Source organism: Malus domestica, chromosome 15 (assembly GCF_042453785.1).
Source record: "Malus domestica chromosome 15, GDT2T_hap1".
NCBI lineage: Eukaryota > Viridiplantae > Streptophyta > Magnoliopsida > Rosales > Rosaceae > Malus > Malus domestica.
The window spans coordinates 47,066,387-47,082,078 of NC_091675.1; the positions used below are offsets into that span (position 1 = coordinate 47,066,387).

General features: G+C 37.1%; 1 protein-coding gene across 1 annotated transcript; it reads left to right on the forward strand.

The window, feature by feature from the left end:
- Nucleotides 1-7,088: 7,088 nt before the first annotated feature.
- LOC114821798 (RING-H2 finger protein ATL54-like) lies at nucleotides 7,089-8,369 on the forward strand. The gene has a single exon (XM_029095183.2). The coding sequence runs from the start codon at nucleotides 7,252-7,254 to the stop codon at nucleotides 8,287-8,289; it is 1,038 nt and encodes a 345-aa protein (XP_028951016.1). The 5' UTR covers nucleotides 7,089-7,251; the 3' UTR covers nucleotides 8,290-8,369.
- The last annotated feature ends 7,323 nt before the right edge of the window (nucleotides 8,370-15,692 follow it).

Here is a 15,692-nt window from a genome sequence, read left to right on the forward strand (position 1 = left end):
GTAAAAAACACAAATAGCCTTTCTTCTAATGAGGAAAGGGGATCGTATAACTTGTAAGGATTGCAAAGTTATACCGGGAGAGAGCTTGGCTAATCAACATTGCTTGTTGGTGATGGATGTACATATGAAAAGAGAGAGAAAACAGAACAAGACTTGGAAGTGCCCAAAGACTAGATGGTAGAATCTAAAAGGAGAAAAACAAGCCATTTTTAAAGAGAAAGTAATCACCCAATGCGTGTGGGATAGAGAGGGGGAAGCTAGCCAAAGGTGGGATTCCATGGCTAGTTGTATCCGAAAAGTAGAAAAAGAGGTATTAGGAGAGTCCAAGGGCTTTGCTTCATACCAAAAGGAATCTTGGTGGTGGAATGAGGAGGTACAAACAAAGGTGAAGACTAAGAAGGAATGTTGTAAAGCCTTATACAAGGATAGAACCAATGAAAATGGTGAAAGGTATAGAATAGTGAAGTAGGAGGCGAAGAAAGCTATGAGAGAAGCTAAGCTAGCGGCTTATGACGATATGTATAAGCGACTAGATACCAAAGAATGAGAGTTGGATATCTATAAACTAGCTAGAGCAAGGGAAAAGAAGACAAGGGACCTAAACCTAGTGACGTGTGTCTAGGGGTGGAAAAAATTCCCAAAAATCCCAAACCAAACCGAAAAAATACCGATCCCAAACCAATTTTCCCAAAATTTTCGGTATGCTATCCCGAAAAAATACCGAAATTTCGGTATGAGAATCGGGACTGTCTTCCTAATATTTCGGTATTCCAATACCGAACCGAAAAAATATATTTTTAATTATTTTATATATATACACACACACACAGATAATAATATATATAAATCATTTTGGCACAATAATGAAAAAATCATGTTTCTTTATTTTTCATCCCTGCAGCATAAAGATATGAAGGATTATGATATGTGTTATGTGTCATTCTATTTCATTGATAGGAGTCACCTTTACTGGAAGTAACACAAACACCAATGTCAAGGTTGTTGAAGAAAGTAGAGAACATAAACACCGAAAGTGTAATGAGTATTCCACAGAGTCACAAAAAAGTATATAACTTCTGTAATAGGTTTGCCTTCTAGTGTATTCTTAAATGGTAAAACAACTATGTTCTATAGGTTATAAACTTATAAATGCATCTTAGTACTAAAAAAGAAGATATCATATAAAACTTATTCGCGATTGCACTGGTGGTTGTTTAAGAGTTTAATGTTGCCTACCAATATTGTTTGATCAATTGATGCATTATTCCTTCACCTCCTCAACTTCATGCCAGGTAACTCATCGGGAGTATGAAGTTGAAACTAGTAATGGAAGAACAATCACAAAATGAAGGAAAACAAGAAACACAATAATGTTTGAAGCATGTACCTAATTATTTCAGTGAAAGTATAATAGTTATGGGAATTGGGAATACAAAATCACCAAAAGCCCAAAAATACTTCAGGATTCCCGATTGTCCCAAAATACTGAAACTATTTCGGGATTCCCAAAAATTGGGATTCCCGAAATTTTGGTTTGGGATCGGTCTTGAAATTGGGAATACCGAAAATTTCGGTTTGGGAATCGGACTAAGGTTTTGGTTCGGTATCCCATACCGAACCACTCCTAGGTGCATCAAGGATGAGGATGGAAATGTTCTTGCTACAAAGAACGAGGTCAAAGATAGATGGAGAGGTTATTTTCATAATCTTTTCAATGAAGGACACGAAAGGAGTACTTCTTTGGAGGAATTGAGTAACTAAGAAGAGTGTAGAAATTACTCCTTTTACTGCCAAATCAGGAAGGAAGAAGTGGTTGTAACCTTGAAAAAGATGAAGCATAGAAAAGTAGTGGGCCCATATGATATACCGATCGAAGTGTGGAAAGTCTTGGAAAAGACGGGTATAGCAAGGCTCACAGACCTTCTCAATAGGATTTTGAAAATGAAGAAGATGCCAAATGAGTGGCGAAAGAACACTTTGGTGCCTATCTACAAGAATAAGGGTGACATTCAAAATTGCATGAATTATAGGGGTATTAAGCTAATGATTCATTGAGCATAGATTGAGGCAAGAGACACGGGTTTTGGACAACCAATTCGAGTTCATGCCAGAGCGCTCAACCATGGAGGCAATCTATCTCTTACGAAGATTGATGGAAAGATATAAAGATAGGAAAAATGATCTACACATGGTCTTTATAGATTTGAAAAAAGTGTATGATAGGTCCCAAGAGACATTCTTTGGAGGATTTTAAAGAAGTAAGGAGTACGAGTAGCATATATCCAAGCTATAAAGGATATGTATAATGGAGCAAAGACTGCCGTAAGAACTCATGAAGGACAAACTGAAAGCTTCCCCATAACTGTAGGGTTACATCAAGGCTCATCCTTAAGTCCTTATCTTTTTGCATTGGTAATGGATGAGTTAACGGGACATATTCAAGATGATATTCCTTGGTGTATGCTTTTTACAGACGATATAGTGTTGATAGATGAAACTCAGGAAGGGGTAAATGCGAAGCTTAACCTTTGGAGAGTAGTGTTGGAATCTAAAAGTCTTCGCCTAAGCTGATCAAAGACAGAATATATGGAGTGCAAGTTTAGTGCAAATGGAGGCCAAAATGAGTTAGGGGTGGGGATCGGAGATCAAGAAGTACGAAAGAGCAACTGTTTTCGCTACCTAGTATCTATCTTGTAAAAGAACGGAGAATTAGATGGAGACCTCAACCATAGAATACAAGCTGGATGGATGAAGTGGAAGAGTGCATCCGGCGTGTTGTGTGACCGTCGTATGCCACTGAAGCTCAAGGGAAAATTTTTATAGGACGGAAATAAGGCCGGCGATGCTGTATGGCACATAATATTGGGCGGTGAAGCATCAACACGTACATAAAATGGGTGTAGCGGAGATGAGGATGCTTCGTTGGATGTGTGGACACACGAGAAAGGATAAGATTAGGAATAAGGATATCTGAGGTAAAGTAGGAGTAGCCGAAATTGAAGGAAAGATGAGAGAAAATCAGTTACGGTGGTTTGGACATGTGCAAAGAAGGCCTACTGACGCTCCGGTTAGAAGATGCGACTACGGGACAGAGGTCCAGGCCTGAAGAGGTAGAGGAAGACTTAGGAAAACTTTGGAAGAGACTCTAAGAAAAGACTTAGAGTACTTGGATCTAACGGAGGACATGACACAGAACCGAGCGCAATGGTGTTCTAGGATTCATATAGCTGACCCCACTTAGTGGGAAAAGGCTTTGTTGTTGTTGTTGTTGTTGTTGTTGTTTTCTGTTGTATCTCGAATAAATTTGTCATTAACTGTTGCATCTGATGGTCAGTGAGGGGGTTTCTTGTTATTAAGGAACTCTATTTCGGTTAATTTTAAGAATACTAAAGTTCGGATATGTTTTTGGATGAAAGGTATGACCTTTCTTTTTTATATTGGAGGGGTGTTGCATAAAATTTGATACCTGCACGGCTGCACACAAGTCAATAACATGAAACATGGAGGGTGTGTAAATCCATCCGTCTCAGAGGTTTTGAGTTTCATATGTATAGTCAATTATGGTACGTTCAAAGTTTGTTATTGACCAAAAGAAAGAACTAAGTAATTGATTATTAATCAACTGATGATAAACTAACTTATTTTGTAAAATGTTGGTAATTCTAGTTTTGTAGACTGTAAGTTATGGAGATATGTGACCTTTTCTGAATTAATTTGAGGAATATTACAAGCGTACACTAGTGATGAGAATTAAATTGTTGGAAGATGATGGGAAGCCAAGGGTTATGGCTACTCTGAATAATAATAACAAAATCTAATCTTTGTAACTGGAAAACTTAATCTAATTATTTGTTTTGGGAATGTCATGGATAATTATATTCTAGTAACGAGGTACATGACTTCTTTGTGAAAGCTCATGTTTTGAGTTCAGTTGATCATTTTGTGTCTTGGAAAAGAACAGATCAAATAATGTAGAAAGTTTCAGTTTGATTGCTTAGTTCAGATTACTTTAAGAAATTTGGGTTTGAGCGGACATTTGTTTGTGGTAATTGTTATCCAGCTTTCTTGTTGAGATGCAATTGCGTTCTAGTCATGTGCAAAAGAAAAATGTACCTCACTAGCAAAATGCTTTTCGAAATTAAAATGAACATCCAGTGCTGAGTTGTTTTCTGCATTTTGCTTCGAGTGCAGAGAGCATGAAGTATATGGAAGTGTGGCTCTCTTCTCTGAGGAACAGCTGACACCGGATGAAATGGATACTAGCCTAGTTTGATGTAATTACTTACTAGTAGTACGAGACTGGCTAATATAACTTTGAGTAGCAGAGATGGAGTATTATAGAGGATTCTAGTGCCACTATTGCTGGAAGGTGGTTGTTTTCCTGCTGCCTTTGCCTTGGGATTGACTTGGAAGGAGGCTGCTGCTACCGTCTTTCTTGCAGTTCAAAATTATGGTAATAGATCTCTTTAAGGGAATTAGATCTCTCATAGATCAAAATGATATATATATATATATATATATATATATATATTATATTTACGGAGCCATGTTGCTTAGAATTTTAGGATTTTGGATCTTCAATTCTGTAATTGATTTATTAGGAGTTGTCTTGATTCCACCCCTCTCCCAATATCTTAAGTATTTATTCGTTGTTGACTTTTCTTTTATGGTGTGGCAGCATTGAAAGAAGAGGATTTAGTAATTGGATCTAGGTAGAGATGAAACCAGAACTGAAATACAAAAAGTGTATTCAGATGTGAAGTTGTTAAGGTGCTAATGTTTAATCATGTTAGTTTTATTATTTTTGTTCTTATTGGAACCATACAAGTTTCATCATGGAAAATGCAATATTGTTATACTGTCTACGCTAACTTAAACAAATATTTACTAGGTATGTGATTAAAATAAGCTACTCACTGTGACCATAAATAATATGCATACTTATATATTTCCTTAATTCAGGTGACCATGAGCTAAATGCATTATAATATCTCCAACCCAGAAGTTGCTTTTACTGATATGGCAGATCTGGAACTTGTAGGTACTAGTTTTAATTAACTCTTTTTAGGTGTAATTTTGGACTGATTGTGTTTTGAATTCGACTATATTTGTTTTGGCTTTTGATGAATATTGTCGTCTATCTTAGCTGAGTGAGTCTTTTACTCACTGACATCAAGCTAGAGATTATGTCAGTTGGTCTTCAATAGTTTTTAGCCATGGTCGTTGTTAATAGCATTAATTCCATTTGGTCAATTTCTATGGTTTGCTACAAAACTTACCCTAGTCTTTGTGTTTGAATACTGGAATCAAAATGAAGATGATAATATTTCAGCACCAAATCTGAACCTTGAGCAATTAACCATGTAACCTTATGCAGAGTCTTATGAGTCTGAACAATGTAATAATGCATAGTCGGTTGTTATGGAGGGTGGACTTATTTTTAATACTTGTGAACTTATTTTTGATGAGGAATATTTGTATACTTTCCGCATCTATTGTTGGTTGTTCTGGAGGGTGGAGTTGTTATATAAGAATCATCTTAAAGCAAGTGGTGGAAAGACCCTTGAAGCAAATAAGAGTCCTCCCACAAAGGTATTCCCTTCTTACTTTCTTTATCCCTTCATTTTCTTTGCTCTTGTAAAGTGTGGTTTTTCTTTATCTTTGCATTTGATATTCATGACTTCTGTGGGAGTCCATATACTGCATGTCATCTGATTAATTTGTTTATGGAGCAGCAAAGATTTTGATGAGGTGCAAGGCCTACTGGGGAAGATGCATCTGTCCAAAAATGTTTGCTTCCAAGTTTTTTTTTTTTTTGGTATTAGAGAGAAAATATGTAACACTACAATATATGTTTGTGAGATTCAGTAAGTGAAAATTGGTTTCATGGTTGTAGGCTTTCTTCATTTCATGAAAATTTTAAATTTTTGCATTTCCTCCATTTAGTTTCAATTTTTCAAATTTTGATTTTTTTTATTAGTTAATTCATGTTGGCACAATTACAATATAAGTGCCAACATGACTGGAAAAGCTTATTTGACAAAGTTGTTAGAATGGGGCACAAATGGGCCACTATTTGTGCTTGCCTCTGGCACAAACACCTATATTGTGCTCTTTTAGCAAAGAGCACGCTCATAGAGGGCACAAATACAAATTTGGTTGCTGCACTATTGATATTGATCACATATGTTAGTGTCCTTAGGCCTCAAAGGACACCAATAACTTTTTGTGTGCAGTGCCCATATTTTTTGTAGTGCGCTTTTAAAGCCAACGTTGCCCTTCTTTGTTTACCGTAGAAAATAAGAACACTAGGATAAGTGAAAGGAGCCATACCTAATGACAATGAAAATGGAGAATAAAAATATTGATTTGACTTGGAAGCGGAAAACATATGAGCATATTGCAACGAAATGCTTCATGTTGATGATGGATCGAAGTTCAGAGAAAATAGAAAATCTTGGAGAAATGATATTGGGAGTGGAATTGGCATATGAGGGAAAAACAAAAAATAAAAATCGAAATTCAGATATGAACATGGTTCAGATCATATAGCTACCATGGGATAATATTAGTTACCAAGAAGAAAAGAACTGAAGGGAAAAGAAAAAACTAAAGGGGGAAGAAGAGGCGTTATTCGTCTGCCTCCTCCCACACTAGAGCAGCTAGGTATTTTTCTTCGGTATTGCTTTGAGCCTTCAATTTGCAACTAATTTTTTCTTTTATAAAAAGATAGAGGTGAGGGTGTAGGTTAAGCCACAACATATGAACCAGCTATAATAATTCGATATCGAATTCGTCATTCATGGACTCAAATTTAAGACCTCCTAATTACAACTGGAGAGGAAAACCAATAGACACTGGTATTAGGTGCCTTGCAACCAATTTGCTAAGAAGAATGAGAATGGCACAATTTGCCTAAGAAGAATGACTGAAAGAGATATATCATATACACAATAATAGAACCAACCAACTTATCTTTCGTAGGGCGAGGAAAACGTATACGAAAATGCAGTAATAAATTATAGTTATAGCCAAAGAACTGGTAAATCTATGCAGAGTCATGGAGGCATGGACTTTCCTGACTTGCCCCAAATAATACCAACCCCAGCAATAATACCCCCTCCCTTCCACTAAACCTTGACAGAGATATGTCTAATTTCATTTCTTCTCTTCTAATTCACACAAGAAAACTGACACCCCACCTCACTCCCTCTATACCTCTCATCTTCTTTTCCAATCCTCTCAAGCTTCATGAATTTCCTCAATAATACACCCTCTTTAATGGCAGTCATCAAACACAGAAAGCTCTTCCCATCTGCACCAATTTCCACAAACCAAACTGAATGTCCTTACTTTTGCGGCCCCGATTGCACGTACGAATGTTACCCTTATGCCGATTATTATACACCACCACCACCACCAATTCCGGTTAACGATCAAAGCAACCAAAACATCCATATCTCACCTTATGTGGTGCTCTTTGTCTCTTTGCTAGCCAGTTTTTTTCTTCTTATTGGGTACTATCTTATTGTGGTAAAGTCTTGCACAAGTTGGTACAGTCACAGAAGTAATGGATCTTCGCCCTCTCAATCTAGCGGCACGGATCAAGAGTTACTTGCAGATCAAGTAGACCATCCGATCTGGTTCATCTCCACAATTGGTTTACAACAGTCGATCATAAATTCAATTTCAGTTTGTAAGTACAGGAAAGACGAGGGCTTGATCGAAGGTACCGAATGTTCGGTTTGTTTGACTGAGTTTCAAGAAGATGACACTATAAGGCTATTGCCAAAGTGCAATCATGCTTTTCACATTCCTTGTATAGACACTTGGTTGAGGTCTCACACGAATTGCCCGCTATGCCGCGCTAATATTGTGAGCGAGACTGTGATCAGTGCTTCCTCAGACACAAATGGAGAATCCCAGATGGAGAACGCTGAGAGTGAAGGTGAAATTGGTGCAAATAATCAAGTGGGATATCAAGAGGATTTCGAAAACAGAGCTGGGGTGGATGATGAAGGAGAAGACCACCAATTTGATCATGAAAATATACCAAAACGGGAAATAAATTCCAAAGGAAATTGGATTCTTGAAAGAAGGTCCATTTCAATTATTTCCTCATTGGCTCCAAAAAAGTTAGTCATCAAACTGCAGAATGCTGAGAAATTCCATTCGGACCTTGCTCGAAAGCGTCATCGTCCGATTAGGCAATTTCTACATATAAGCCCTGTTTTGATGAAAAGGTCTTTGAGACGTAAGTGGAGCAAAATTTCAGTTGTTCCTCTGTAAATTTTGTTTAATTGTATGAGATGTTTGTACTGTAATATAGAGATTTCTTATGTGCCTCTCAATAAGGTGAAGGTGCTTCAGTTCTTGTTTCTTGACATGGAAAGTGACAATTTATTTGAAATTCTGATTTTTGAAAAAAGGAGATTGGATCTATTTTATACAGCATAATAACATCAAATACAGAATCCAGTTGTTGTCTGCAGAATTAAGGCAATGTGCCATTTTAGTCCTTGAATAATTACCTTAGAAAAAATTAGTTCCTAAACTTTTTTTGTTTTTGGTAAAATAAGTTCTTAAATTCATTAAAAACTGCTAATTTCATCTCTACTATTATATTCAAAATTATTCTATCCAAATTTTTATCAAATGTCATGTAACTCGCATGTGATACACAAAACTTGGCAAAAAAATCGAATATAATATTAGGCATGTAATTGGCATATTTTAATTCGTTTAAGGATTGATTTTCTAAAAAATAGTTTAGCGACTTAATTTTCACTCAAATAATAATTTAAGAACTAAATCCGTACTTCACCTTCAAAATATTGGTACATGCATGCAGACTAATGCTATATTTATGTGATTCATCTCTATAATATTAAATATGACACGATTACAACAACAAAGTCTTAGCCCACTAAGTCGGGTCGACAGTATGAATTGTAGAACGTTATTGCGCTCGGTTCTGCGTCAAGTCTTTCATTAGCTCTAAGTACTCTATGTCTTTTTTTTAGAGTCTCTCCAAGTCTTCCTAGATCTTACTCTGCCCTTTTTGTCCTGAACCTCTGTCTTATAATCGCATCTTCTAATCGGAGCCTCCATAGATCTTCAGTTTACATGTACAAACCACCTTAACTAATTCTCTCATTTCATCTTTGATTGCGGCCACTCATACTTTTGTGGCATCCGTTGGTTGCACAATACATCCGATGCACTCTTCCACTTCATTCATCCATCTTGTATTCTATGGTTGAGATCTTCATCCAATTCTCCGTTCTTTTACAAGATAGATCCAAGATAACGAAAGTGCTCAATCTTTGGTACTTCCTCATCTCTAATCCTCACCCCTATCTCATTTGGACCCTCATTCCCACTGAACATTCTCTATATACTCTGTCTTTGACCAAATTAGGTGAAGACTTTTGCATTCCAAAATTTTGGCCAAAGTTTAAGATGAATTTTATTGATGCTTAGAGTAATATTTTTCATTTGCAAATATTTACCATGTCATTGTTCTCATATATTTTGGCTTTGCAGATATTGTTCCGGTATCAAAAGGACACGGTAAGAGAAAATCTAAATCTATGTTAAAAAAAAGTTAAGACTTCAAACTTTGGTCTGTTTGGTTTGGTGTGGAATTGGAGAATAATTGCAAAATAAAGACCAAGATGGGAAGAAAACGAGTTTCTGGCAGAATGCAACTTGGGTAAGTCATCCCAAGTTAACCAAAGTCCATCCATTAATCATTTATTTATATCGTTTTGATGTGGATCGAAACCTACATCAAAAGGAAAACTGTAGAATGTAATCACAGTACCTATTTTATACTTGGTTTTTTCAAAAGTACTACATAAAAACCATCTTTACTGCAACCAAAACGTAAACATTGAGCCAATTTCCACTTCAAGTTAGCAACTTGTGCACTAATTTTTGCATTTTAATATTTTAATTTTTTTCAAATGCCACGTGTTAATTTTTACACACAAAAGAAATTATAATTTTAAATACATATTTGTTTTTGGTGTAAAAAAACATGTGCCACTTGTTAAAGTGAGAAATTCCAAATATAAAGTGTGGGGTGATTTAAGTATGTTGGTGTGAAACCCAGTCCCAAATTATGTGTAATTTCATATTAACGGAATTATAAAATTACCATTATGCCCCTTATCTCCTCACCCTACCCGGATTCCTCCCTTTCACTTTTGGGATATTTTGCATATCTTTTTATTATTTTAACACACACTTTCTCTCTTCCTTGCATGCCACGTGGCACACCCATCTCATTTTTACCTTTCTCTCTCTCTCTTTCCTCCCCCGAGTTCACTTTCTCTCTCTTAGCTCACCCACTCTCTCTCTCTCTTGCACCAACCTCTCTTCCTCTCCTCGATCTACACACACACCACACATACCAAAAACCGAGATAACAACGGTGGAGACGGCACCACCACGCCCACCATGTTGGGTCCCTCTCTCTCCCTCCTCCTCTATGAAGCCCAGGACACCTAACTAACTTCTCTGGCAAGCCCCGTGGCTTGCGAGACAAACTCCGGCCAACTCCAGCCACTTCACGGCGTGACATAGGTATGAAACTCTTCCACTCGTCATGCACTTCAATTTGATAGCTAGATTGCACCCTAGGTTGAGTAACGAAGTCGATCGGAGCTCGGGAAGCTCCGATATTCTCCCTTGTCGAAACCGGGTCAAACTTGACCCAAGATGCTAAGACTTAGATCGAAACCCAACCTAAACCCAAAGCATCAGGCTGGGCTACCAGGCCCAAGCCCAAGACCCTAGGCCTAAGCCCAAAACCCCAGGCTCGGGCCCAGGACCCCAAGCCCAAGCCCAAACCCAGTAGGAGCCCAGAACCCAGGTCGCGTGTGAGTGGCGCGTGGGCCTGCATGTGGGCATGCGTGAAAAGTTGCCGGTGCCGGCAAGTGGAGCACACTCGCCTACGTCCAACTGAAGCTAGTGACTTTTCTGGTGAACTTTCCGGCGACTCATCTCAGTGCGTGGGGGTAGGTCCCCCCTTATGTTTTTTGATGTCCTGAATACGTTTATGACATCCGTTTTTTGAAATTCAATCATTATGATAGAGTTTTATTAATTATACCCTTTATGTGCTTAGATGCGTTTATTAGCAGCAATTCCGTCCTTTCTTTTTCGCACGGCATTTCGATAAAGGAGTATCTGTGAGTGGACCCCTTCTAAAATGCATACATGAAAAGCATGATTTAATGGTTACGTTTTATGAAACGTTTTTTGAGTAAATTAGATTTTACTTATTATGAGATATCATGTTTTACTGAGAATATTTTGGAATACCATGCTTTATAGATTTTCATGTTCTTTGTAGTATATATGATGGATGACTATATACTGTGAAGATGTTCGGAGATATGATGTTTGAGTTACTGAGCTCCGTTGAGATATATGTACTTATGTTGAAAAAATTATATTCAATGTTTTTATGCTTATCTAGTAGTCACTGTTTTGTCTACGTGCGACGATACTTATATTGGCTTTGGTCAGGTGATGTAGTGGCCTACGGGTCGGAAGATATTTATTTTGGCCAACGGGTTGGGTGATGTAGTGGCCTACGGGTCGGAAGATATTCATATATTTGGCCTACGGGTCGGGTGATGTAGTGGCTTTGGTCGATTATGATACCACTATTTAGCACATTATATACGACATATATTTTATGAAAGGTTTTATCGCAAGCTAGGATTTTCGGAAAACCTATTACATATTATACTACTGAGTTTTCATAAACTTTGGGGGTTAGAACGTTGTTGAATAATTATGTTAGTACTACCTATATATCAACTTGGTCGCCCCCTCAGGACATAGGAACAAGGCATACAATCCGAGCTACGAGGTATTCCCCTACCAGTGACATCGCGTTATCCTTTCTGCTTTTGACATCACTTGTAATAGCACTTTCTGTTACACCTTCTGTTTGCATTCTGAATTAGATGTTTGCTCTGAACATGTCATGCGAAATTTATTGACGGCTTATTTTATTATTATGTAATAGCACTTTCTGTTACACCTTATTTTATTGACGGCTGACTATTATTATTATGTAGTTCGAGCAAAATTTATATGCATGTTTCACATGTTCTCGACATATGCATTCATTAAATGGCTTGCATCACCCTCGAGCGTCGGTCAGCACGTGGACATCCCGCTGTCCTCCAGACATCGAGATCAGGTTGGCGTATTTAACAATTGTGGGGTGCCAATAAAATAATCTTTTTTTATGGTGAATTATCTTATAAATTTAGTGAATTATTAATTTAGCACACTATCTCTAAGTTGAGACAATGCCCAAAATATTATTGATCGAAATTATATCGAGTATAAAATTATCGAGGTTCTATTATATTCGGGATGTATTATTAGAAGAAAGTAATTCTTCTTTCAATAACCATGACAAGTGGCCTAGTGGAAAAGTGTAAACATCAGCTCCCTAAACAAAAAAAGGGAGGTCCTAAGTTCGATATTTTGTATGCTGTGAATCTACTTGATCTTGGCCATAGGTAAGGTACAATTCCAACTAGCCTCCTCTAAGCCGATAAGATAAATAATCGCGGTTTGCCACCAATTACTTCTTTTTTTTTTTTTATAAAAGAAGATGATCAATTATACAACTACCGTTCTCAACAAAAAAAAGGACATGTGTCTGTGCGTGTTACTATTTTTTTCAGGTAAGTTCCAAAGGCTGCTAAAATAATATTTGTAAAACTAATAGCTTGTTATCTTTTCTTAGCCGCCGTCATTCCGCTTCATAGTCATTATAAGGCCATTTCCAACCGAATGAGGGCCAGAGGGCTCCCTTTAGCCATATAGCCCTCCAAGAAATTATATTTTAATGAACAGTTGCATGCCATATTTCAACCATCTCCACCGAGGGGGTCAAAGGGTCATAGGCCAAATATAGCCCTATGACAAAAAAATCATCTCCAACCAAGGGGGCCAAAGGGCCATAGGCCAAACAACATTTATTATTTTAATTGAATTAGTATGGTTACTTAAATTAAACTATCTTATTAAAATAAAGTTTTCGGACATATTAAAAACTACAACAACTTCAATTTAAAGATTCAACAACTTCAATTTAAAGATTCAACTACTTCATTTTAAAAACTATAACTTCAATTTAAAGACTACAACTTCAATTTAAAGACTACAACAACTTCAATTTAAAAACTACTACTTAAATATTAAAGACAACAAATTTTTTTTGTCTTTAAAAAAAAAATTCAAATGCAACGGTAACATGGCGTCGGCTAGCCGTTGCTAGCTGGGGTCATGCTGACGCCAGGTAGCTCTTGCAATTCAAACTTTGGGCCGCCCCAGGACTGGCTGGCTAGCTGGAATAGGCCATTAGGTTGGCCTAATTTCATATTTTTGGCCCGGTAGGGCCCACAAACCCTTTGGCCTAACTTTCAGTTGGAGACGATTTTCATGTCATTTCGAGTTATTTTTAACCCTATAGCAATTGGCCAGGTCGGTTGGAGATGGCCTAATATGCAATAATCTTTAATATAAATTGCAATAATTTCATCCACGAAACTTCTTCATTCTTTTTTATTCGTAAATTAAGCTTCTTCCTCTTTGCTTTAGATTATTAACTTGTTAGAAACCATAGCCTTTTCCAATTGAGAATTTCGTCGTGAACCCTTCAACACGCCAAAATGCTCTGTCCTAAATTCTAGTTCACGAAACTTCTTTCTTGCTCACAAGTCAACATTCTAAAGCTACCAAGCGCACTATCAAAAGCACTCTAGCTAGTAGTAGCAGTCGTAAGATGATTTAAAAACAAGCAAAATAAGATAGGTCTCAGATGCAGTACTTGCATCTGGGAATGTTAGGATTTCTTGTACATGAAAAAAAAACATATGTACTATTTCCCAATTTTTTGAGGAATCTTGACAAAACTAGTGAATATTAATTCAACTTGATCAATAAACAACACAAAAAATAAAACGTGACGGTCTTAACCTCGCTCAATAATATCCTTTAAAGGAGCATGGTCATAGTTAGAATTGAGGCCAGCTCATATCAAACAGAATATTATCATCGACAGATAAAGCCCGCTAGCTAGCCAGTCGATTTTTAACCCCAACACATCGTCTCCAATCTGTAAAATGTTTGTTACGCTCTTCTTTTCTTTACCAGAAAAAGGTTGCCTTAAAAAAAAAAAAAAGTAGTTAGCTTCCACTTTTGGGATTAATTACATTTTTCATATACACCAAAGTTTTCTTTCCTATGCAACTTGTCCCGACAACATTAAAATGCTGCAAACCAAAGTGCATGATGTTCTGTAATTCTCATTACATTGAGCTTACTTGCTGGGGAAAAAAAATTCGCATACCACTAAATTAAGAACTACTTGATTTGTTATATATAGGGCTGGAATTTTTTTCCAAAAATCCCAAACCATGCAAAAAAAATCCCGATCTCATACCGAAAAATTTCCAAACCGATAATACGAAATTTCAGGACTCTATACCGAAGTGATACCAGAAAATTTCGAGATAAGATTCGTTCTGAGCTATGCATTGGTTCGGGAATCCCAACCGAACCCATTATTTATTTATTTTTTTAATTATTAGTTAGGTTTAATTTTATTAGAAAGCTATTTCCAGGAGAATACTGTTACAGTATCGAATCTTCATTCATGTGTTTATTCCACAACTTACCCCATACTCTCAGATGGCAACAGTTTTCAAAACGACTGTCATAGTTATCCTGTAACAAGTGTTGAGTTGAATCACAACCCTTCCACTCCAATCCCCCCTCAACCTTGGATTGAAATGCAAAAGTCTCGGTGGCTCCTCACCCTCCACAGTCTTCAACCCCAGCAACTCCACCTTAAACTGCGAAACCATCGCCGACTCACCATCTCTCATCAGGGCAATCTTGGGTTGAAACTCCGCCCTCAGCCTCCCCACCAGCCTTATGTGCGAACCCAATGTCAGCCCACATGGCAGCACTATCACCCTCCCCTGTGCCGAAAACTCCGACCCAGATACCAAATCGAATGCTTGCACGTCTCAGATTGGTTCTCCACCTTTTCAGCATCAATATGCACCGACTTCAAAAATTTGGAATACCGAAATTTTGGTTCAGAATTAGTCTTCAAATTTCCGTCTCGAAAATTTTCTTTGCAATTAAAGATCCTTTTTCAATTTAGGATCTCATACCGAACCACCCTAGTTATATATTCTTCCCTTCACAACGTTTTTTTTCTCACATGTTTATGAAGCTCACTAATATAGTTGAACTCATATGCATGTCGTGAAACGAGTTTATACATAATGCATATGTAAGTTAATCTCAATTAATAGAAAATTAGGGTTAGATCGATGGGTACATAGGTTTTTTTTTTTTTTTTGTCGGGATGGGTATACAGTTTAAGAAGTACAAATATTCGATTGTACAGTGGGGACCCTACCCAAAAGTTCGACTCCTTTCGGTCATTCCGTAACCCAAAATGTTCGACTCCCAAAGAAACGAATATTAATTCCAGCAGATTTATGTCAAATTATAGTAATTTAATTGACGATAGAATTATAATTTGCATCTGGGACACTACTTTATCTTACAAATTAAGCAATGATAGAGAAAGATGTTACTTAATATATCTTATCTGTCTGTTTTGTTGGTTTTAGAGG

Coding starts and splice junctions, on each gene's coding strand:
- LOC114821798 (XM_029095183.2), top strand. CDS start 7,252: ATGAATTTCCTCAATAATACACCCTCTTTAATGGCAGTCATCAAACAC.